The sequence below is a fragment of the Balaenoptera musculus genome, chromosome 2, assembly GCF_009873245.2.
Source record: "Balaenoptera musculus isolate JJ_BM4_2016_0621 chromosome 2, mBalMus1.pri.v3, whole genome shotgun sequence".
Lineage (NCBI taxonomy): Eukaryota > Metazoa > Chordata > Mammalia > Artiodactyla > Balaenopteridae > Balaenoptera > Balaenoptera musculus.
The window spans coordinates 99,004,450-99,028,668 of NC_045786.1; the positions used below are offsets into that span (position 1 = coordinate 99,004,450).

A 24,219-nucleotide genomic window follows, 5' to 3' on the forward strand; every position below is an offset into this window, starting at 1 on the left:
ATTTATTTGTACTGTCGATTTCTTTCATCAGTGTCTTACAGTTCACAGTATACACCAGACTACTTTCATAATGATGATGTTAACATAATAATGATGCCTTCCTATTTAGTTTTCACATTGCTTTCATCAGTATTTTCTTATTTGTTCTGTTCTTTCTCTCCATCATGGGACTATGCATATTTTATTTTTTGTCCCAGATTTTTGCAAGATGAACCAAACATAAAATCTCTAGGAGTTTTTAAGATACACCTTTCTCTAAGTTACATCAAATGTATTCTAAACTTTATTACTTCTACTACCCTCTTGTGATGGAGGCTAATGACGACTTTTCTTGTCTCCAGTGTTGGGTGGAGGTAATGAGATTCTTGTTCAGTGATTCTTCTAAGTTGGGGATTAGTGAGTCATTCAGCTGTGTGAGGCCCAGCCTATTATAAACAGTCTGTAAATATTAAATGAGGTGATGGCAGGGTCATTAATTCTATCTAGGTCTCCAGTCTTCCATTTCAGTGGTTATTTCTGTGTTAATACTTCCTCGGGTGTTTCAGATGATAATCCTTTCACATCGAGCTAATTATTTTGCTCAGGGTTACATTTTTTGCCATGGCTATATCTGTGTTCAAAGTTTTTTACTAACTGGAGAAGACTCTCTGAACTCTGTTTACCCAGTGGGTCAGCAAAGAGTATGGGATTTTCTCAAAATTAAACCCTGCAAGTATTTTTCAGCTGTAGTTCTATTCCCCCAATCTCATTGGTTGCAAAGCTATTTTCTTTAGGGTGTTTCCTGGTATTTGTTATTTATATAGCAGATCTCATTCAGTCACATACCTTTAATCTGCCCAGCATCTTATGGTTCTGAGAAACTTGCAGGAATGGTAGGGAAACCTCTAGGTTTCAGGCAGTCTCTGCAATTTCTAGAATATAATGTGGATTGCCATTTTTTGGGTGCTGTCAAGGAGGTTTATGATATTTGAGTGCTGAAAGTGATCTTGAAAGGTCAGTTTACTCCATTGTTTCATGAAAACTTATAAAATTCGATTCAGGTGAGGATTGTTGACTACTGTTAAATTTGTTAGTGAATGGTTGATGGGGAACTAGAAATTGTAGTGGGACCAAAATAACACTACACAGACAATTTCCTAGATGTAACAGGGAAAACATATCCATACAGTGGGGGATCAGGCTTCATCATCCAAAGTCATTGGTTAATCTTAGCTTTACTTATGTTGGCTTAGCCATTTATCGTCCTGTCATTTGATGTGATGTAACATAAGGTTCAGAGCACCATCTGTGATGTATTTTAGCCAAAACCTACCTGACTCTGTTGGGTGTTTAGATTAAAAAAATTTTTTTATCCACTCTTTCCTGTAAACTGATATACTAACACCACAAGGAAGCAGCCAGACAGAAGATGGGTCCTTTTGCATTCTACCTGTACTGGTCTCTTCAGTAAATCAATGTCATAAAAATAGAGGTTGTACTAGATTCAAAGAGACTTAAGGGACAAGCACTGAGATACAACGCATGATCTTGAATTGGATACTGGCTTAGACAAACCAACTGTAAAGGAAATTTTTTTGTCTGTTAGGGAAATTTGGAAATAGTCTGGATGTTATATGAAATGAAATTTACTGAAATGCAGAAGTGGAGAATATTGATGAAAAACTCTGGTTACCAAAAAAAAAAAAAGTATATATAAATATTTACACAGTAAAAGATCTGGAAGTATATACACTAAGGTGTTAGTAGTGGTACTCCCAGGTGATGGGAATGTGGGGTTTTAATATTTTTACTTGTCTTTCCCTCCTAATTTTCTGCAATGTACAACCCGTTTCTGTGTTAATAAAAACTTACTTTTAAAAAGTCTAACTCATCCTATACGGATGGATTATTTTAATATATTTCACAAATTCTTTTCTTGGTAAGGATTTTATAATCTTTGGGATACTCCTTTGAATTGTATCTTTAGATTCCATATATATCTTTTTTAAATTTAATCTTTTATTATGGAAAATTTCAAACAACATATTAAAAATAGATAGAATAATATAATGAATTTCCATTGTACTCATCATCCAGCTTCAGAAATGATCAATTATGCCCAGTGTATTCATCTCTACCCACCATTCCTCTCCGCCTATTTATTTTGAAGCAAACCCACATGTCGTATCTTTGCAACCATAGATAGTTCAATATTTATTTCTAAAAGATAAAAACATTAAAAAAAATGGTATCACACCAAACAATAAGTAAATAAAATAAACAGTATTTCCTTAATATAAGAAAATATCTTGTTCACATTTCTTCAATAGTCTTATAAGTGATTTTGTCTAGTTATAGTGTTTGAATCAGAGTACAAATAACTTCCCAACATTACATGGTTACGTGTCCATTAAGCTTTTTTTTTTTTTTTAACATCTTAATTGGAGTATAATTGCTTTACAATGGTGTGTTAGTTTCTTATTAAGCTCTTTTAATCTATAGGTTTCTCCCTCCTCCCCCATCATTTATTTTCCCTTGCAATTTATTTGTTGAAGAAAACTAGACCCCTTTATCTTTTGTAATTTCTCACATTCTGCATTTTTTCTGCATGCCCTCTTAACATTTTAATGCCCAAGTCTGGAAACTGTTCTCTAGAATGCATCTGAGTAGGTTCCCATTTAAAGCTTATAAAATATACTTACGGAATGTGTTTGTAAAATCTGTAAGTTGGAAGAACTAATTTCCATCCTAAAGTCTTTTGAATTTAAGACTCTTATAGCCTTGATTATTTCAGTAAGAAGAAACCACTCTTGAAATAGGATTACATTGGGGGTAGACTTTAGTGATTCAGTTACACTGATTTTAGGTAGGATCTCATCAGATTTCGTTTTCACAGCTAAATGAAGAGTTTACGCTGAAAGTACATTCTGATATAAGGGGGTTCTCTTGAAATATTATTTAATACTTGCATAGAGCTTGGTTTATAAGATGTGCTCTTTATCGTGATACCTATGTACTAGTTTTTTGTTTTGATTTGTTTTTAAAAATTTTTACTGCTAAGGCTACTAAGATTTCCACTGCCTGCTTATCGATTTGTCTCTCATGATTGCAGGTCGAAGATGACAGTGATGCAGAGACCTATGGAGAAGAGAATGAAGAACAGGGAAACTATTCTAAAAGGAAGATAGTTTCTAACTGGGATCAGTATCAAGATACTGAAAAAGAGGTCGATAATGAAAGTGGAGAATCACAGCGGGGGACAGATTTCAGTGTTCTCCTCAGCTCTGCAGGTATGAATTCCAGTTGCACGTGTACTGCTTAGTGCTCTGAAAGTTGCATAGGCATCTGTGTTCCTTTTTAAATAGCATTTTAATAACTAGAAATTCGTTGTTTGTTCTTTGGATTTTACATCCAGGTAAAGGACAGTGTGTCTAATGGTTGGCAAGGAAAAAGTGATATTTCTTTCAATGGAAATCTGGGTTTCCATGTACTGATGTAGACAGACTTAAGTCCTGGTTGAAATGGATAAAAGGCTTTATAGGAATGAAAAATGCTAAACTATGCCCCTCTGAATTGGGTAGGCTGAGAAACAGAAGTGTTTTCTTTGATTTCAGAGGAATTAGTACTGAAGTTTATACAAAGCTTTACAAAATTTCTAGCATATACGTTCTTTTTCCTTTTACATATTAGTGGGTAGGCACATATTGGAGCCATATGTGTCTGAACACCGATACTTTTCTTTGTTGGTTTTGGACAGTCTTCTCTGTCAGCAAGGTGAGAAACTCATGCCTTCTTTGACCAGCTGTTTAAGATTGACTCTGTTGAGCAACGCACAGCAGTGTGAGGCCTGAGAGTAGTAACAGGAAATGGGCCAGAGCTGGTTGTATAGAAGGCTATTCCCTACCAGCGTGTGGCATAAGAATTCAAAGGATAAATGGTGGATAGACTTTTGGTTTTCAGGAGTTACGGATGGGGAGTGGGTGGGAGGTGGATGTGCTTACAAAAGGGCAACACGAAGGATCACTGCGGTGCTGGTACCGATCAGTATCTTGATTGTGGTGGTGGACACACAAACTCCTATATACACACACATAAAAGTGAGTGCAAATAAAACGGGAAATCTAAAGAAGATTGGTGGAGTCTATCTATGTCAAATGTCAATTCCTGGTTGGGATATTATACTATAGTTGTGCAAAATGTTATCATTGGGGCCAACCGTGTAGGAGATCTTGCTGTATTATTTCTGATGACTATCTGAATTTACAATTACCTCAAAAAAGTTGCCAGGTTAAAAAAAATTTAAAGGATGAAGCTATGAGAAACAGAGAAATAAAGTGAAAGTAATATTTTCAGGTAGTTGGTTTTGAATTTCTTCTTCTCCCCGACTTTTATGTTGCTGTTGAGTTGTACCTATCTCTTTTCTCATCTGCCTGTATTTTTGAATGCCTGCACCAAACTAAGTATCATAAAGTGATGAATTGTCTTCCAAGTTAATAGAATAAACCCTTCGAGTAGGAAACGAAGAGGTAAGTGGAGACAGTATTAGATTTGGGTAGGAGAGCAGATTCAGCCTGGGGTCATTATGTTTATGCCACGTAGCGTAATCCCCTTGTGTGGATGATGGCATCCAACCCGTTGTTCAGGGACTGGTAGCTCATCTTTTTGCCACTCAGATGAGTGTTTCCCTCTTATTACCTGCATTTTGGCCAGTTATGGATTGATAAGCACTTTTATTCAAGATAGGAGAAGGATAAAATGTGGGCTGGTCAGTTTCAATTTTTATCAGCTGTTCCACTAAAAGATTTAGGGGGCAAATTGAAGTAGTGCATAAAATTAACATGTGGACTACCTACCAGTGGATTTAACTGAATCAGTTGTGTAGTCAAGTTACTAGGACGGTATCTGGCAATAAAAGAGACTGCATGAATGTTTGAAAGCAATTCAGAATGCTAGTCTAATCCAACAGTTATGCACATTGGCTTATGATTTTGGTTATTTATTGTAGCGTTTTATTTATAACTTAAAGCCTGGCATGGTTTGGGTCTTATATGTAGATTTTTCTTGTAGTCTGTCTTTGCTTACTGATTTCTTAAGCGGTTTGTTTATCGGTGATTAGTTTCTTGGGAGATGACAACTGTCACATCTTGATATGTGCTTACATTTCTTTCCCACTCTGCTGCTGATCTATCATTTTCTTTTCACTATAGCATAAGCCTGAGAAGAGCTGCCTTGCTTTCTTCCTCTATGGTGGGGTAGGCTATATTGGATTACTTTTGAGAAGTGGCGTTCATTCTGTGATCATAAAATATTAAGAATGTCCTCTAGATAGGCTGACCATATTCCTTGGAATGATGGTGATTTTTAGTATACTGTCCTTACTTGTATAAATAAATATACAACCCAGAAAAAATATCACTGACCATACTCCTTGGAATGATTCTGATTTTTTAGTATACTATCCTTGTTTGTATAAATAAATATACAACCCAGAAAAAACATCCTAGACGTGCACATCGTAAACTTCCCTAGCTATTGCCAAAATGCTCTCCAAAGAGGAGATGAGCTGAACTTCCTAGTGTCCGCCGTCTTTGCCAATACATAGCACTGTTAGACTTTTAAAAAAAAATTTTATTGTGGCCACTTGATTGAGTGGTATCTAGTTGAGGTTCCTTCAATTATTGGAGCACCCACCATTTCCAGGTACCGTTTCAGAGGCTGAGCATACAGAAGTGAAACAGAACAGACACAAACACCTGCCTCGTGGAGTTGACATTCTAGAGGGTGGAGACACAGAATAAAGAAAAGGAAACTATATAAGATGTCAAGTGGATATAATTGCTTAGGGTAGAAATGAAGTGAGGAGGGGCCGTCACAATTTTAGAAAGGTGGCCAGAGAAAGTCTTACCGATAAGATGACAGTTGAATAAAAGACCTGAGGAAGGTGAGGGAGCAGGCATTGAGGATATCTGTGGGAAGAGTGTTCCGGGCAGAGGCAGGAGCAAGTTCAAAGGCTTTGCGATAGGAGTAAAGGAAACAGCAGAGAGGCCAGCGTGGCTGGAGCAAAGTGAGCAGGTAGGCGGTGAGGTCAGAGATGCGTCACGTGGCCAGATCACCTGGAGGCTTGTAGACCATTATAAAGATGTTGGCTTTTACTCAGAGTGAAATGTGCAGCCACTGGAGGGTTTTGAAGAGAAGAGTGATATAGCTAACTCTTGTTTTAACGGGATCACTCTGGCTGCTGAGTTGGAAGAACCTGAAGACTGGTGAGGGAGGGAGCAGGTAGACCAGTGAGGCTATTGAAATTCAGTTGTTCCTCGGTATTCATGGGGGTTTGGTTCCAGGACCCCCAGTGGATAACAACATCTGTGGATGCTTAAGTCCCTTACGTAAAATGGTGTAGTACAGCTAGTCCTCTGTTTCCGTGGGTTCTGGATCTGCAGATTTCTATCTGTGGTTGAATCCGCGGATGTGGAACCTGCAGATATGAAGGGCCGACTGCAATGCAGACAAGCACTGATGGTGGCTGGGGCTAGGGGTGGTAGCGGTGGAGGTGGTGAAACGTGGTTGAGTTTCGGATCTATTTTGGAAGAACTGCAAATGTAGGGTATGAGATCGGACTTGCAAATGTGGTGTATGAGATTAAAAGATGCACAAGGATGACGCCAAGATTGCGGCCTGCAGAGCTAGAAGAAGGGGTTCGACATTAAATGAGATGGATAAAACTGTAGGAGGTGCTCAGTTTGCACGTGTTAAAATTGAGATGCCAGTTAGACATCTGTGTTAGTCAAAATCCTGTAGGAAATAGACGGTACACTCAGTATAATTATAAAGAAGTTTTAACGAAGGAATCATTTACAAAGTTACAGGTAGCATGTAGGGAAAGCACAAAGATAGTACAGCATTGGGAGGGCAGGTAAAGGCAGAGATGTTACCACCCCTGTTACTAGAACTCTGAAGGAGAGCTTCATGTGAGAAGTTTGCCTTGAGAGGATGAATCGCCTTTGGTCTAAAGATGTAGCCAGCAAAGGTGACTCTCCAGGGAGAGGGACAGGGGAAGAAGTGCTCTGGTCTTAGACTCCTTTTTTCCTCCATTCTCCTGCCAAGGCTCCCCATAAGCCTAACCTACTGGAAGTCAGAAGGCAAGGGAAGCCTGAAGCTGTGATCCATGTAGATCAACCTCCTAGGGCAGAACAGAGAGGGGACGGGTGGAGAGTGAATCTGGAGTGGTAACTGCAAGAGACCCAGCACAACATCCAACAGGAAATATTGGAAATATCGGAAATATCAAGCATGTTGTTGGATAAAGGTATCTGGGGTTCGGGACCCGGGTTTGGACAGGAGATATACATTTGGGTGATGCCAGATGGTGTTTAAAGTTATGAGAATGCATGAGATGACCAAGGGAGTTATTGACTAGAAAAGTACTGAGCCCTGGGTACCACAGTGTCTAGAGGTTAGGGAAATGAGAAAAGAACCAGCAAAGGAGAATGAAGAAGGAATGAAGGAGTGTTTCCAGGAAGAAAGAGGGATTTGTGTCAAACACAGCTGATGAGAGCCAAGAATTGACAGTTGAATTTAACAACATAAGGTTACTGGTGATCTTAGCGACAGCAGTTTTGTTGGAGTGGTGGGATAAATTCTTTCTTGGATTCAAAAAGAATATGGAAGGAGAGACATTTGAGACAGAAAGTATAAACAACTATTAATATTGAGGAATTTTGTTTATAAAGGGAAGGAGAATAATGGGCTGGTGGAGGAAGTGGGTCAAAACATATTTTTTAAACATGGGAGAAGTAATTGCATGTTTATTTGTTGATAGAAAGATCCAGAAAAGAGGTCAAAAATAACGTGAGAAGAGGTGAGAATTCCTGGATCTGTGTTCTTTGGTCCACATGAGGTGATGGAATCGTTTGTACAGATGGAGCAATTGCCCACTGCCAGGGGCTGGGGCAGTTTTTCAACTGTAATTGGAGGAAACCCAGAATATTTGGGCATAGGTATAGGTAGGTGGGTAGATGTGATGGGGGCTTGAGGAAGTTCTCTTCTGGTTGCTTCTGTTTTCTTAGTGAAATGAGAAGGCTGTCAGTGAGAGTCAGGGAGGAGGTGTTGGAAATGTGAGGAGAGAGTAGAAGTTAAGAAATAGTTATCTATAGAAAACAAACTCATGGTTGCCAAAGGGGAAGGGAGGGGGATAAATTAGGAGTATGGGATTAACAAGTACGAACTACTATACATAAGATAGATAAGCAACAAGGATTTACTGTATAGCACAGGGAACTAGATTCAGTATCTTATAATAACCTATAATGAAAAATAGTCTGAAAAAATATATAACTGAACCACTTTGCTGCGTACCTGAAACTAACATAATATTGTAAGTCAACTACATTTCAATAATAAAAAAATACTAAAAAAAAAAAAAAAGAAACAGCTGTCTAGACAGTGGGAAATTGACTGAAATAGGAAAATGGGGTTTGGTTGCTGGGTGCTAATGGATGCCCACAGGAGGTTGATGGTCATGAATTTAAGGTGAGAAAAGGCGTGTTTTTCCCCCATTCACATTCTGCTGTATGGGTGCAGGTATGGAGGGATGGAGAGTAGGATTTAATCATGATTATACTGTTGTTCAGCCAAGCAAATGCAATGAAGTGAGAAACAGAAAAGGGGTGATTAGAATGATTGCCATTGCATTCAGGCTGGGTAAAGAGAGACGTGCAGGCATGAGAGAGGTGAGGGGCAGAGGAAAGATAGTGGGATCAGTGGACTGTAGATTTCTCTGTGCAGAAGGATTGTTGACCTCCTTGAAAGGGGTATGAGTCGGAAAGGGGGGGGAGTGGTGGCCACAGAGTGGAGCATTTCAAGTTTGGGTTTAGTGGGGCAGAGGTTGTAAATGATGATAATGATATACTCTAGTATAAAAGCGTGAGTGAGTGGCTCTGAGCTGGCGTGGAGGGCTGGGTTGCTGCATTTCCTTGGCTAACTGTTGAGGCTGAGCATCTTTTTTTGCTGTGCTAGCTTGCTTCTATGAACTGCCTGCACACATCCTTTGACCATTTGGCTTGTTTGTTTCTTATTGACATATATTTTTAATATATTCTTGACATACATTTTTAATATATTCTTGATACTTATCTTTTTTTTTTTAATAAATTTATTTATTTATTTATTTATGGCTGTGTTGCGTCTTCGTTTCTGTGCGAGGGCTTTCTCTAGTTGCGGCAAGCGGGGGCCACTCTTCATTGCCGTGCACGGGCCTCTCACTATCGCGGCCTCTCTTGTTGCGGAGCACAGGCTCCAGACGCGCAGGCTCAGTAGTTGTGGCTCACGGGCTTAGTTGCTCCGCGGCATGTGGGATCTTCCCAGACCAGGGCTCGAACCCGTGTCCCCTGCATTGGCAGGCAGATTCTCAACCATGGCGCCACCAGGGAAGCCCGATACTTATCTTTTGATGTTTATTTTTACAGATATCTTCTATCATGGGATTTTCTCTTACTTTTGTAATGGTATCTTTTAGTGCATGGTTTTATGTTTTAATGTAATTGAATTTATCAACTTTCTGTCTTACAGTATGTGTTGTTTTGTGCCTTGTTTGGGAAGTCCATCTTTCCCTCAAGATCCCAAAGATATGTTCTCTTGTATTTTCTCTTAAAAATTCAAATTTTGCTTTGTTTTCTGAAGCGTGTTAAATTTTATCAGTTGCTACATTCTTTCACAAACTTTAAAAAAAAACGTTATTGAGGTATTATTGAAATATACAAAGCTGTTCATATTTAACATATACAACTTGATGAGTTTGGGGATTAAGTTTGTACCTGTGAAATAGTTGCGGCCATAGAATGTCCATCAGCCCCCCAAATTTCCTCCCATCTGCTTTATCTTATTATTAATTTTGGTGGCAAGAACACGTAAGATCTACCCTCTTAGCAAATTTTAGGTATACAATGCAGTCTTGTTAGCTACAGGTACTCTGCTGTGTAGTAGATCTCTACTGCTTACCTATCTTATATAACTGAAACTTTTACGACCATTTTTAGATTAATGGAATGAGGTGGCATAGTTACTCCAGCTTGCATTTCAGTCTTCTAAAGAGTATATAACTTTTGATTCTCTCTTCTACTTTTCTTTTAGTGTATAATTTCTTTCCTAACCAAAATTCGAAATAACTTATCAAGACTGAAAATTTAACTCATGACAGTTCTGCACTTCTGAATGAGTAGGTACAAATATTAGCAAGGGTGAGCTCTAGGGTGAGGCGCCAGCCAACTTTCCTAGCTTCATCTCTCTTGTGTGTGCGCACCCGCTGCTGCCCTAGATGCCTTGACTCCTCCTCCCCTATCAACTACTGTGCCCACGAGCCGCGAGCCGAGAGCCCGTGCTCCTCAACAAGAGAAGCCACTGCAATGAGAAGCCCGCACGTCGCAACGAACAGCAGCCCCCACTCGCCACAACTAGAGAAAGCCCACACGCAGCAACAAAGACCCAGTGCAGCCAAAAATAATACATAAAATTATTGTTTTTGAAAAAAACTTTGTATTATAGAAACCACATGAAAATAATACAGAGAAGGGTTCAAACATCCATCATCCAATCAGTGTGGCGAAACAGGTGTTTTTTTTCCGAATCCTTTCTGTCCCTTTCTTACATTCATACATAGTTAACACTGTTCACTGCTTCTAATTATCTACTCTGTGGTTAGGTACAGTGCTTGGTCTTGAAGATTGAGAAAAAAAGAAAAGAAAAAGAAAAAAGCCACAGTCCTTGCTCTCAAGTATCAATAGCTCATTTCCCAGAAGGACGATTGTAACTCTGTAAGCAGGAGATTGCACTATTGTGCTGAGTGCAGTGAGAGATTCAAGGTGAAGTCTGGAAGGAAGAAAAGTTGAACTGCCTCAATGAGTCACCCAGGGCTTCATGAGAAATAGACCCAGGAGCCAAGTCCTGATGGTTGAGCAGGCCTTTGCCTGGTAAGTGGGACTAGAGAACTGCTGAAGGGTTGTCAACTGCAATCTTGAACAAAGTAACGCAGAGCACAGTTCTAAGTACTTCCCATATGGCACTTCCTTTAGACCTCACAGCAGCCTTATGAGGTACTACTCGTGTCATCCCTGTTTCACAGATGAGGGATCTAAGACGGAGACGTAAAGTAACTTCCAAATCACACAGCTAGTGAGTAATGGAATGATTGGAACCCAGGGCAGTCTGGCTTCAGGTTCTATGCTGTTAACCACTGTACTCAGAAAACCATTCTGTAGAGGAGAATCAGAATTCCAGGCAGCCATCAGGAAACTACTGGAAGAGTCCAAGCCACAAATCATTAGGGCCTAAATTGAGAGCTAAGAAGGAAGATAATGGGACAGATAGGAGATGGGAGAACTGATAGGACTCCGTGTCCAATTCTAAGTGGGGAGGTCAGAGTGAGAAGTTAGGGGTGATGCCCAGGTTTCTTGCTTGAGTGACCAGGTAGCTAATGATGCTATTAGCCAAGAGGGGAAATACAGGGTTGGGAGAGGAGATGTGTCAGGATAATAGGATTTTTTTTAAACACTGTATTCTATTATATATTTTTCTCTATTCATTGTCTGAATAGTTAACATTTTTGTCAATAGACACTGTCACTTCTCACACAGTACATCAATTTTTCCCTCTCTACTCTTCTCCAGCCTTTCCCATTTTTCATTCCTCTGCATCCTATTTTTTTCTCTTTTTTTTTAACCTTATCTTTTTTTGTGAAATTAACACTGTCAATGGCACTCAGAATTAAGTTATTCATCCTCATGCTCAAATTCATAATCCCACCCCTAGAGAAACACTAAACAAGCAGATGGGAGTAATAACAAGAATGTTATCCTTTTCTCTGCACCCCATAAAGGAACCAACAGGAGAACCCCTTGGACAACGTGAGCCCCCATCCCCTATGTGACCAGGAACCGTAATGGTTTGGTACATTCTCTCTTCCTGATTCTACGTGCAGTGACATAAAGTTGGTTGCTTGAAACGGGTTACAGTGGGAACTTTTACACCACGGAACTTGGCAAAATTCTGCAAATCAGGACATTGTTTCTACCCCCATCAGTGGGGGTGGAAACAGGTTGTTAAATATTTATCAACACACCACAGATTCAGGCTGTCACCAAGATGAAGATCCACATATTAATCTCACGCCAGACAACACAAATCAGGGCTTCTCAACTCCGGCACATTTAGGACTTGGTAATTTTTTGTGGTGGCGGTGGCTTGTCCTGAGCATTGTAGAATTTAACAGCATCCCCAGCCTCCAGCCACTAGGTGCTACCCACTGACGACCCTCCCTCCCCCCAGTTATGACAACCAAAGATGTCTCCAGACATTTATCCCAAGGGGCAACATCACCCTGCCTGAGAACCACTAGCAAAAATGGATTTAACTGTATAACTATCCCTCAAGAAGCCTCCAAAATGATGACATTGAAAAGATCAGTGGGAGGGGGGGGCGGGGGGGGGTGAGAGCAGGAATTCCCTGGCAGTCCAGTGATTAGGGGTCCAACTTTCACTGCCAAGGGTATGGGTTCAATCCCTGGTCGGGGAAATAAGATCAGTGGGTTTCAGATTAAGGCAACTTCGTTAGAGCACAGAGAGACTTGTTTGTGGATAGTAAAAGGTAACATTTATTTAACATTTACTTTGCGCCTGGCACAATTCCAAGCACGTTACACACACTAACTCATTTAACCTTCATTACTATTTCTAGGAAGTAAATACTATTATTCCTATTTTACAGATAAGAAAACTGAGTCACAAAGGAGTTCAATCATTTGCTCAAGCTAATGAGTGACAAAACTGAGATTCATACCCGGTCAGTCTGGTTTCACAATCTGTGCCCTTATGTCTATGCTGCGGATGCCATCAGAAGTCCAGGGACTACATTACTCTGCCCTCCCCATCTATGAGTTCAAGGTTTTTTCAATTCAACCAGGAGTGTTTAGGATATGGAGAATTTGAAGATCTCCTGCTAACACTTCCTACTTGGAGGACATCACTGACAGAAATCCTTTTAACCAGGATGTTGAGAAAGAATGCTTTCCTCATTTGATTCTGATCCACGTGGGAAAAGTGTCTGTCATCGAGGATGAAAATGGCACACAAGTACCTACTGCATTGCAAAAAAAACCCCAAAAAACAACAGAGAGCTTTTAGTTTTATAAATAACAAAGGGAAGGAGGATTTTCTGCAACTGCTTTGACATGATAGTCCTGATTTTAAATATATGCCATTGCATGAATAAAAAATTCAGTTCTCCCTTAGGTAGTATTCATGAGATATCTAAAACAAAGTCCTGAATTACATAGGTAACTCCTAAGAAAATAAACCTCCCTTTTTGCATATTTTATATATGCAAAAAATATATATGACCTAATATTTTTAAATGAAGCCAATTCCTTAAGGTAATAGTTCTCAAAGTGTGGACCAGCAGCATAGCATCACCTGGGAACTTATGAGAACTGCAAATTCTCAGCCCTCACCCCAGAATCAGCAACTCTGGGGATGAGGCCCAGCAATCAGGAGTTTCACAAACCCATTAGGTGATCGTGATGCGTGCCCAAGTTTGAGAATCACCATCTCAAGGTAGTATTGCTTAAGCAAGTCAGTTACTCTATAAAAATGAAGATTTTATACATAGCAAGTATATATAGAACAAATCTGTTATCAAGTTGTTTAAACAACTTTCAAGTTGCTAAAAAAATTAAGTTGTAATAAAGTTATATAGGGAAATACCGTTGTTCTAAAAACACGAGGTGATCTATAATGTGCACTAGACTGGTCAGTTTCCTTCATTTCCTGGTGAGCTGACTCTAAGAATTACTTCATACCTCTCTCAAATTTTACTTATTACCTGCCTTAATCCTAACAAGGGTAAATATGGCACACTTAAGTTTTGCATTTTTTCCCAACTCCATTTTTGTACACAACTCCTATCTTTAGGGACATCCTACCTACTATGCCCTTAAGATATTACAAACGTCAATACTTCAGTAATAGGAAATTTAACTCAACCCAAAACGAGAATAATTTTTTAATCTATGCACATGGGAATTCAAACTATACAGTTTTGTACTACAAATGCTAAAACAACAGAACAGCTCATAAAGACAGTAATTTAACTCCTGTAGCTAGGGTATCAGTAGAGTAAAAGTTTGCCCCCAAACCATTCCCTGCTCCAAGCTGTAAGACACTTCCAATTACGAATGACTGAATACGGCCGATTATATTGCTAGTAAAATTGAGACCTGACTGCTGAAACATTTACAGATTGAAAATTCAAATAGACGAAGGCCACCGACCCCTGATTCCTACACATATACAATGAAAGAGAACTATGCTATTAAAAAAAAGAGAGAACTATGCATCTGACCCCGCCCCCAAATACTATCCAGTCCAGCTCGTCGGGGTCATTCTTTCACTCCATGAACATTTATTATGTGCCTACTGTGTGCCACGCATTGCACAGGCAGTGAACAAAACTGACCCCCAAATCCCTTCCTTCTTAATAACAGGAATGTCTCCCTGGGAGGTTAGGCACTGGGAGACCAAGCCCTGGTTGTCCCCACCCCAAAAGGGTTAATCACACTGACACGCGCACCCAAACGGCCCCCTAGACTTGCGGACACAGAGCCGCGGCCGCTAGGTTCTTTCATAATTGGGCCAAGACCTCTTGGGCAGGCTGGGGAAGCCCATGGCCTTGACCCTCCAGGGCACCCCAGCAGACAGGGAGCAAGGGACGCACACCCACCCCCCGCGCCACGTGCACACCCCGGCGCACGCCCCCACCGCCCTCCGCCCGTCCTGCACAGGCGCTGCCGCCCTCCGGCTCGCGCGTGCCCTGCACGGCGCTCGCGGCTTCTGACTCGGGGCCCGGACCCCCCACCAGCCCCGGTCCCACGAAGCCGCGACCCCGACCCCGCCCACAACCCCACCGGCCGTCCCCTCCTACCGGCGCACTGGGCCCGGCGCCCCGGCCTCCTGCCTCCTGCCTCTCGGCGGCCGCCTCGCGGACCTCCTCCTCCTCCTCCTCGGCTGCCCCAGGAGCCCCTGCCGCGGCCCCGGCGGCCGCCTCTATCCCCGCCGCCGCCGCCTCTCGCCACCGCCGCCGGGGCGCCGGCCCGCTCGCGGTCGCCATTCCCGCTAGGCCAGCCGCGGCCGGGTCGGCGTCCTCGACCGCCCCGAGCTCCGAGCTCCGCCTGCATCTGGCCACCGACGGCGGTGCTGAACGCGCGGGAGCCGGGCCGCCGCGGAGACGCCCTTGCCCCACCGGAAACGGGCCGCACGGAGGAGCCGCGACCGACGGGCCCCCGGTGACAGCGAGCGCGAGCGCGGCGTGCGGGGCCGGGTATGGAAGCTGGCCGCGGCGGGGGCGGGGTGGGGCGGGGCGGGGCGGGGCGGGGGCGGGGACGGGGGAGGGGGCGGGGCGGCCGGCCAGGGGCCTGGCAGGTGGGGCCGGAACCTGGTCTCCGGCAGGGCCGGGGGCTCCGAGGAAAGGGCTGACCAGTAGAAGCTGCAAGTGGGAGGGGTGTTTCTGGGGGAAGGGCCCTAGTAAGTAAAAGGATGGGTTATGAAATAAAGTTTATATAATATGAACTCGTTTTTTAATTAAAAGTAGAAAGACATACTGATACGGTGTATTTGCCTAAGAAAAGGTCTTAAAAAGTATATAGCAAAACATTCGTGTTACCGAGTCCAAGCTCCTGCTGCGCGCTGCAGGACAGGCCAGTGAATCCGAGAGATGACTGGTTGGGGCAAGGAGTAACGACTTACCTGGAGAGACAGCAAACCGAGAAGATGGTGGACTCCTGACCCCAAGGAACCAGCTGCCTGCGTTGGCATTCAGGCTTCTTTTATACTAAAACGGGAGAGAGCAAAGTCAAACATGTCCGGGTTCTGGTCAGCCTCCTCTTCCTCCTTGCAGTCATTCACAGGTGGGCCTGGTCAGGATGTTTCTTGTGAGCTAAAAGAAAAGGTATTCTAGAGCTTAATGCTCACGACCTGGGAAGCAGGGTTCCCAGAGATGGGCCATTATGTATAATTGAAGCTTACAGGCAACAGCCCTTTAGTGACTAACTTGTAATAGAATACAAAGGTTCTTCCCTATTACATTAGTGGTTAACTGTGGGGTGAGACTTCCACTGAGTTAATTCTTCCATTTTTTTTTCCTGTTTAGTCTCCTGATCTTCAAGAATGAATAGGTGTAATTTTTAAAGTTCCTTCATACCTCTGGGTTCAGGAGGAGGTATGAAGGAAGGGTGGGGTGCGGTCCTCAGGTGAGAGGTGTGGCCTGCCACAAGCCACTGGGAGTCCAGAGAACAGTGCAGCCTGTCATGGACAGAAGGGGCTCCCAGGATGTCAAAAGAATGTTTATAGAAATGACTGCTTCAGCTCACACTTATTGAGCACATGAGCATTTAATTCTCCTGTCAGCCCTGTGAGGTAGGTACTACTGTCATCCTTATTTTACAGATAAGGAAATAGCCCTAGAGAAGTTAAACCACTTGTCTGATGTGACACAGCTACGGTAGCAGTGGAAATGACATTCTAACTCAGGCAAGCTCAGTCTATCCATGTTTGTGTGTCAGTGTCATTTACTTAGTAGACAGTTTTGGGGACTCACCCATATTTTACGATTTAACATTTTGTTCCTTTTTATTGCTAAGCAGTAGTTCATTTTATGGATCCAGTCTACTTTAACCAAGGGGGAAAAGGGCAGTTTTATATGGATACATGGGAGCCATTTTTAACTTTGTATGACAAGGACTTCCCTGGTGGCGCAGTGGTTAAGAATCCGCCTGCCAGTGCAGGAGACACAGGTGCGAGCCCTGGTCCGGGAAGATCCCACATGCCAAGGAGCAACTAAGCCCATGTGCCACAACTACTGAGCCTGCGCTCTAGAGTCCACGAGCCACAACTACTGAGCCCGCGAGCCGAGAGCCCGTGCTCCTCAACAAGAGAAGCCACTGCAATGAGAAGCCCGCACGTCGCAACGAACAGCAGCCCCCACTCGCCACAACTAGAGAAAGCCCACACGCAGCAACAAAGACCCAATGCAGCCAAAAATAATACATAAAATTATTCTTTTTCAAAAACACTTTGTATTATAGAAACCACATGAAAATAATACAGAGAAGGGTTCAAACATCCATCATCCAATCAGTGTGGCGAAACAGGTGTTTTTTTTCCGAATCCTTTCTGTCCCTTTCTTACATTCATACATAGTTAACACTGTTCACTGCTTCTAATTATCTACTCTGTGGTTAGGTACAGTGCTTGGTCTTGAAGATTGAGAAAAAAAGAAAAGAAAAAGAAAAAAGCCACAGTCCTTGCTCTCAAGTATCAATAGCTCATTTCCCAGAAGGACGATTGTAACTCTGTAAGCAGGAGATTGCACTATTGTGCTGAGTGCAGTGAGAGATTCAAGGTGAAGTCTGGAAGGAAGAAAAGTTGAACTGCCTCAATGAGTCACCCAGGGCTTCATGAGAAATAGACCCAGGAGCCAAGTCCTGATGGTTGAGCAGGCCTTTGCCTGGTAAGTGGGACTAGAGAACTGCTGAAGGGTTGTCAACTGCAATCTTGAACAAAGTAACGCAGAGCACAGTTCTAAGTACTTCCCATATGGCACTTCCTTTAGACCTCACAGCAGCCTTATGAGGTACTACTCGTGTCATCCCTGTTTCACAGATGAGGGATCTAAGACGGAGACGTAAAGTAACTTCCAAATCACACAGCTAGTGAGTAATGGAATGATTGGAACCCAGGGCAGTCTGGCTTCAGGTTCTATGCTGTTAACCACTGTACTCAGAAAACCATTCTGTAGAGGAGAATCAGAATTCCAGGCAGCCATCAGGAAACTACTGGAAGAGTCCAAGCCACAAATCATTAGGGCCTAAATTGAGAGCTAAGAAGGAAGATAATGGGACAGATAGGAGATGGGAGAACTGATAGGACTCCGTGTCCAATTCTAAGTGGGGAGGTCAGAGTGAGAAGTTAGGGGTGATGCCCAGGTTTCTTGCTTGAGTGACCAGGTAGCTAATGATGCTATTAGCCAAGAGGGGAAATACAGGGTTGGGAGAGGAGATGTGTCAGGATAATAGTATTTTTATAAACACTGTATTCTATTATATATTTTTCTCTATTCATTGTCTGAATAGTTAACATTTTTGTCAATAGACACTGTCACGTCTCACACAGTACATCAATTTTTCCCTCTCTACTCTTCTCCAGCCTTTCCCATTTTTCATTCCTCCACATCCTATTTTTCTCTCTTGTTTTTTAACCTTATCTTTTTTTGTGAAATTAACACTGTCAATGGCACTCAGAATTAAGTTATTCGTCCTCATGCTCAAATTCATAATCCCACCCCTAGAGAAACACTAAACAAGCAGATGGGAGTAATAACAAGAATGTTATCCTTTTCTCTGCACCCCATAAAGGAACCAACAGGAGAACCCCTTGGACAACCTGAGCCCCCATCCCCTATGTGACCAGGAACCGTAATGGTTTGGTACATTCTCTCTTCCTGATTCTACGTGCAGTGACATAAAGTTGGTTGCTTGAAACGGGTTACAGTGGGAACTTTAACACCACGGAACTTGGCAAAATTCTGCAAATCAGGACTTTGTTTCTACCCCCATCAGTGGGGGTGGAAACAGGTTGTTAAATATTTATCAACACACCACAGATTCAGGCTGTCACCAAGATGAAGATCCACATATTAATCTCACGCCAGACAGCACAAATCAGGGCTTCTCAACTCCGGCACATTTAGGACTTGGTAATTTTTTGTGGTGGCGGTGGCTTGTCCTGAGCATTGTAGAATTTAACAGCATCCCCAGCCTCCAGCCACTAGGTGCTACCCACTGACGACCCTCCCTCCCCCCAGTTATGACAACCAAAGATGTCTCCAGACATTTATCCCAAGGGGCAACATCACCCTGCCTGAGAACCACTAGCAAAAATGGATTTAACTGTATAACTAACCCTCAAGAAGCCTCCAAAATGATGACATTGAAAAGATCAGTGGGGGGGGGGGGCGGGGGGGGGGTGAGAGCAGGAATTCCCTGGCAGTCCAGTGATTAGGGGTCCACACTTTCACTGCCAAGGGTATGGGTTCAATCCCTGGTCGGGGAAATAAGATCAGTGGGTTTCAGATTAAGGCAACTTCGTTAGAGCACAGAGAGACTTGTTTGTGGATAGTAAAAGGTAACATTTATTTAACATTTACTTTGCGCCTGGCACAATTCCAAGCACGTTACACACACTAACTCATTTAACCTTCATTACTATTTCTAGGAAGTAAACACTATTATTCCTATTTTACAGATAAGAAAACTGAGTCACAAAGGAGTTCAATCATTTGCTCAAGCTAATGAGTGACAAAACTGAGATTCATACCCGGTCAGTCTGGTTTCACAATCTGTGCCCTTATGTCTATGCTGCGGATGCCATCAGAAGTCCAGGGACTACATTACTCTGCCCTCCCCATCTATGAGTTCAAGGTTTTTTCAATTCAACCAGGAGTGTTTAGGATACGGAGAATTTGAAGGTCTCCTGCTAACACTTCCTAATTGGAGGACATCACTGACAGAAATCCTTTTAACCAGGATGTTGAGAAAGAATGCTTTCCTCATTTGATTCTGATCCACGTGGGAAAAGTGTCTGTCATCGAGGATGAAAATGGCACACAAGTACCTACTGCATTGCAAAAAAAACCCCAAAAAGCAACAGAGAGCTTTTAGTTTTATAAATAACAAAGGGAAGGAGGATTTTCTGCAACTGCTTTGACATGATAGTCCTGATTTTAAATATATGCCATTGCATGAATAAAAAATTCAGTTCTCCCTTAGGTAGTATTCATGAGATATCTAAAACAAAGTCCTGAATTACATAGGTAACTCCTAAGAAAATAAACCTCCCTTTTTGCATATTTTATATATGCAAAAAATATATATGACCTAATATTTTTAAATAAAGCCAATTCCTTAAGGTAATAGTTCTCAAAGTGTGGACCAGCAGCATAGCATCACCTGGGAACTTATGAGAACTGCAAATTCTCAGCCCTCACCCCAGAATCAGCAACTCTGGGGATGAGGCCCAGCAATCAGGAGTTTCACAAACCCATTAGGTGATCGTGATGCGTGCCCAAGTTTGAGAATCACCATCTCAAGGTAGTATTGCTTAAGCAAGTCAGTTACTCTATAAAAATGAAGATTTTATACATAGCAAGTATATATAGAACAAATCTGTCATCAAGTTGTTTAAACAACTTTCAAGTTGCTAAAAAGTTAAGTTGTAATAAAGTTATATAGGGAAATACCGTTGTTCTAAAAACACGAGGTGATCTATAATGTGCACTAGACTGGTCAGTTTCCTTCATTTCCTGGTGAGCTGACTCTAAGAATTACTTCATACCTCTCTCAAATTTTACTTATTACCTGCCTTAATCCTAACAAGGGTAAATATGGCACACTTAAGTTTTGCATTTTTTCCCAACTCCATTTTTGTACACAACTCCTATCTTTAGGGACATCCTACCTACTATGGCCTTAAGATATTACAAACGTCAATACTTCAGTAATAGGAAATTTAACTCAACCCAAAACGAGAATAATTTTTTAATCTATGCACATGGGAATTCAAACTATACAGTTTTGTACTACAAATGCTAAAACAACAGAACAGCTCATAAAGACAGTAATTTGACTCCTGTAGCTAGGGTATCAGTAGAGTAAAAGTTTGCCCCCAAACCATTCCCTGCTCCAAGCTGTAAGACACTTCCAATTACGAATGACTGAATACGGCCGATTATATTGCTAGTAAAATTGAGACCTGACTGCTGAAACATTTACAGATTGAAAATTCAAATAGACGAAGGCCACCGACCCCTGATTCCTACACATATACAATGAAAGAGAACTATGCTATTAAAAAAAAGAGAGAACTATGCATCTGACCCCGCCCCCAAATACTATCCAGTCCAGCTCCTCGGGGTCATTCTTTCACTCCATGAACATTTATTATGTGCCTACTGTGTGCCACGCATTGCACAGGCAGTGAACAAAACTGACCCCCAAATCCCTTCCTTCTTAATAACAGGAATGTCTCCCTGGGAGGTTAGGCACTGGGAGACCAAGCCCCGGTTGTCCCCACCCCAAAAGGGTTAATCACACTGACACGCGCACCCAAACGGCCCCCTAGACTTGCGGACACAGAGCCGCGGCCGCTAGGTTCTTTCATAATTGGGCCAAGACCTCTTGGGCAGGCTGGGGAAGCCCATGGCCTTGACCCTCCAGGGCACCCCAGCAGACAGGGAGCAAGGGACGCACACCCACCCCCCGCGCCACGTGCACACCCCGGCGCACGCCCCCACCGCCCTCCGCCCGTCCTGCACAGGCGCTGCCGCCGTCCGGCTCGCGCGTGCCCTGCACGGCGCTCGCGGCTTCTGACTCGGGGCCCGGACCCCCCACCAGCCCCGGTCCCACGAAGCCGCGACCCCGACCCCGCCCACAACCCCACCGGCCGTCCCCTCCTACCGGCGCACTGGGCCCGGCGCCCCGGCCTCCTGCCTCCTGCCTCTCGGCGGCCGCCTCGCGGACCTCCTCCTCCTCCTCCTCGGCTGCCCCAGGAGCCCCTGCCGCGGCCCCGGCGGCCGCCTCTATCCCCGCCGCCGCCGCCTCTCGCCACCGCCGCCGGGGCGCCGGCCCGCTCGCGGTCGCCATTCCCGCTAGGCCAGCCGCGGCCGGGTCGGCGTCCTCGGCCGCCCCGAGCTCCGAGCTCCGCCTGCATCTGGCCACCGACGGCGGTGCTGAACGCGCGGGAGCCGGGCCGCCGCGGAGACGCCCTTGCCCCACCGGAAACGGGCCGCACGGAGGAGCCGCGACCGACGGGCCCCCGGTGACAGCGAGCGCGAGCGCGGCGTGCGGGGCCGGGTATGGAAGCTGGCCGCGGCGGGGGCGGGGTGGGGCGGGGCGGGGCGGGGGCGGGGGCGGGGGCGGGGGAGGGGGCGGGGCGGCCGGCCCCGGGCCTGGCAGGTGGGGCCGGAACCTGGTCTCCGGCAGGGCCGGGGGCTCCGAGGAAAGGGCTGACCAGTAGAAGCTGCAAGTGGGAGGGGTGTTTCTGGGGGAAGGGCCCTAGTAAGTAAAAGGATGGGTTATGAAATAAAGTTTATATAATATGAACTCGTTTTTTAATTAAAAGTAGAAAGACATACTGATACGGTGTATTTGCCTAAGAAAAGGTCTTAAAAAGTATATAGCAAAACATTCGTGTTACCGAGTCCAAGCTCCTGCTGCGCGCTGCAGGACAGGCCAGTGAATCCGAGAGATGACTGGTTGGGGCAAGGAGTAACGACTTACCTGGAGAGACAGCAAACCGAGAAGATGGTGGACTCCTGACCCCAAGGAACCAGCTGCCTGCGTTGGCATTCAGGCTTCTTTTATACTAAAACGGGAGAGAGCAAAGTCAAACATGTCCGGGTTCTGGTCAGCCTCCTCTTCCTCCTTGCAGTCATTCACAGGTGGGCCTGGTCAGGATGTTTCTTGTGAGCTAAAAGAAAAGGTATTCTAGAGCTTAATGCTCACGACCTGGGAGGCAGGGTTCCCAGAGATGGGCCATTATGTATAATTGAAGCTTACAGGCAACAGCCCTTTAGTGACTAACTTGTAATAGAATACAAAGGTTCTTCCCTATTACATTAGTGGTTAACTGTGGGGTGAGACTTCCACTGAGTTAATTCTTCCATTTTTTTTTCCTGTTTAGTCTCCTGATCTTCAAGAATGAATAGGTGTAATTTTTAAAGTTCCTTCATACCTCTGGGTTCAGGAGGAGGTATGAAGGAAGGGTGGGGTGCGGTCCTCAGGTGAGAGGTGTGGCCTGCCACAAGCCACTGGGAGTCCAGAGAACAGTGCAGCCTGTCATGGACAGAAGGGGCTCCCAGGATGCCAAAAGAATGTTTATAGAAATGACTGCTTCAGCTCACACTTATTGAGCACATGAGCATTTAATTCTCCTGTCAGCCCTGTGAGGTAGGTACTACTGTCATCCTTATTTTACAGATAAGGAAATAGCCCTAGAGAAGTTAAACCACTTGTCTGATGTGACACAGCTACGGTAGCGGTGGAAATGACATTCTAACTCAGGCAAGCTCAGTCTATCCATGTTTGTGTGTCAGTGTCATTTACTTAGTAGACAGTTTTGGGGACTCACCCATATTTTACGATTTAACATTTTGTTCCTTTTTATTGCTAAGCAGTAGTTCATTTTATGGATCCAGTCTACTTTAACCAAGGGGGAAAAGGGCAGTTTTATATGGATACATGGGAGCCATTTTTAACTTTGTATGACAAGGACTTCCCTGGTGGCGCAGTGGTTAAGAATCCGCCTGCCAGTGCAGGAGACACAGGTGCGAGCCCTGGTCCGGGAAGATCCCACATGCCGCGGAGCAACTAAGCCCATGTGCCACAACTACTGAGCCTGCGCTCTAGAGTCCACGAGCCACAACTACTGAGCCCGCGAGCCGAGAGCCCGTGCTCCTCAACAAGAGAAGCCACTGCAATGAGAAGCCCGCACGTCGCAACGAACAGCAGCCCCCACTCACCACAACTAGAGAAAGCCCACACGCAGCAACAAAGACCCAATGCAGCCAAAAATAATACATAAAATTATTCTTTTTCAAAAACACTTTGTATTATAGAAACCACATGAAAATAATACAGAGAAGGGTTCAAACATCCATCATCCAATCAGTGTGGCGAAACAGGTGTTTTTTTTCCGAATCCTTTCTGTCCCTTTCTTACATTCATACATAGTTAACACTGTTCACTGCTTCTAATTATCTACTCTGTGGTTAGGTACAGTGCTTGGTCTTGAAGATTGAGAAAAAAAGAAAAGAAAAAGAAAAAAGCCACAGTCCTTGCTCTCAAGTATCAATAGCTCATTTCCCAGAAGGACGATTGTAACTCTGTAAGCAGGAGATTGCACTATTGTGCTGAGTGCAGTGAGAGATTCAAGGTGAAGTCTGGAAGGAAGAAAAGTTGAACTGCCTCAATGAGTCACCCAGGGCTTCATGAGAAATAGACCCAGGAGCCCAGTCCTGATGGTTGAGCAGGACTTTGCCTGGTAAGTGGGACTAGAGAACTGCTGAAGGGTTGTCAACTGCAATCTTGAACAAAGTAACGCAGAGCACAGTTCTAAGTACTTCCCATATGGCACTTCCTTTAGA

General features: G+C 43.7%; 1 protein-coding gene across 5 annotated transcripts in view; it reads right to left on the minus strand.

Moving 5' to 3' along the window:
• LOC118890723 (translation initiation factor IF-2-like) overlaps positions 1 to 22,528 on the minus strand; it is a 67,290-nt gene extending 44,762 nt beyond the window's left edge. For 2 of the 5 annotated variants that reach the window (XM_036843916.1, XM_036843917.1), the window contains exons 1-4: positions 22,355 to 22,528; positions 21,533 to 22,129; positions 15,768 to 15,852; positions 14,947 to 15,542 (exon numbers count right to left, since the gene is read on the minus strand). In XM_036843916.1, the coding sequence (XP_036699811.1) occupies positions 14,947 to 15,542; positions 15,768 to 15,852; positions 21,533 to 22,129; positions 22,355 to 22,423 (1,347 nt within the window). In that variant the 5' untranslated portion in view covers positions 22,424 to 22,528. Of the gene's footprint in view, positions 1 to 10,487; positions 10,843 to 10,944; positions 11,269 to 14,946; positions 15,543 to 15,684; positions 15,853 to 21,532; positions 22,130 to 22,354 lie in introns of those variants that run through there. The other 3 variants (XM_036843919.1, XM_036843920.1, XM_036843921.1) reach the window with 3 other exon arrangements.
• Between the last annotated feature and the right edge of the window lie 1,691 nt (positions 22,529 to 24,219).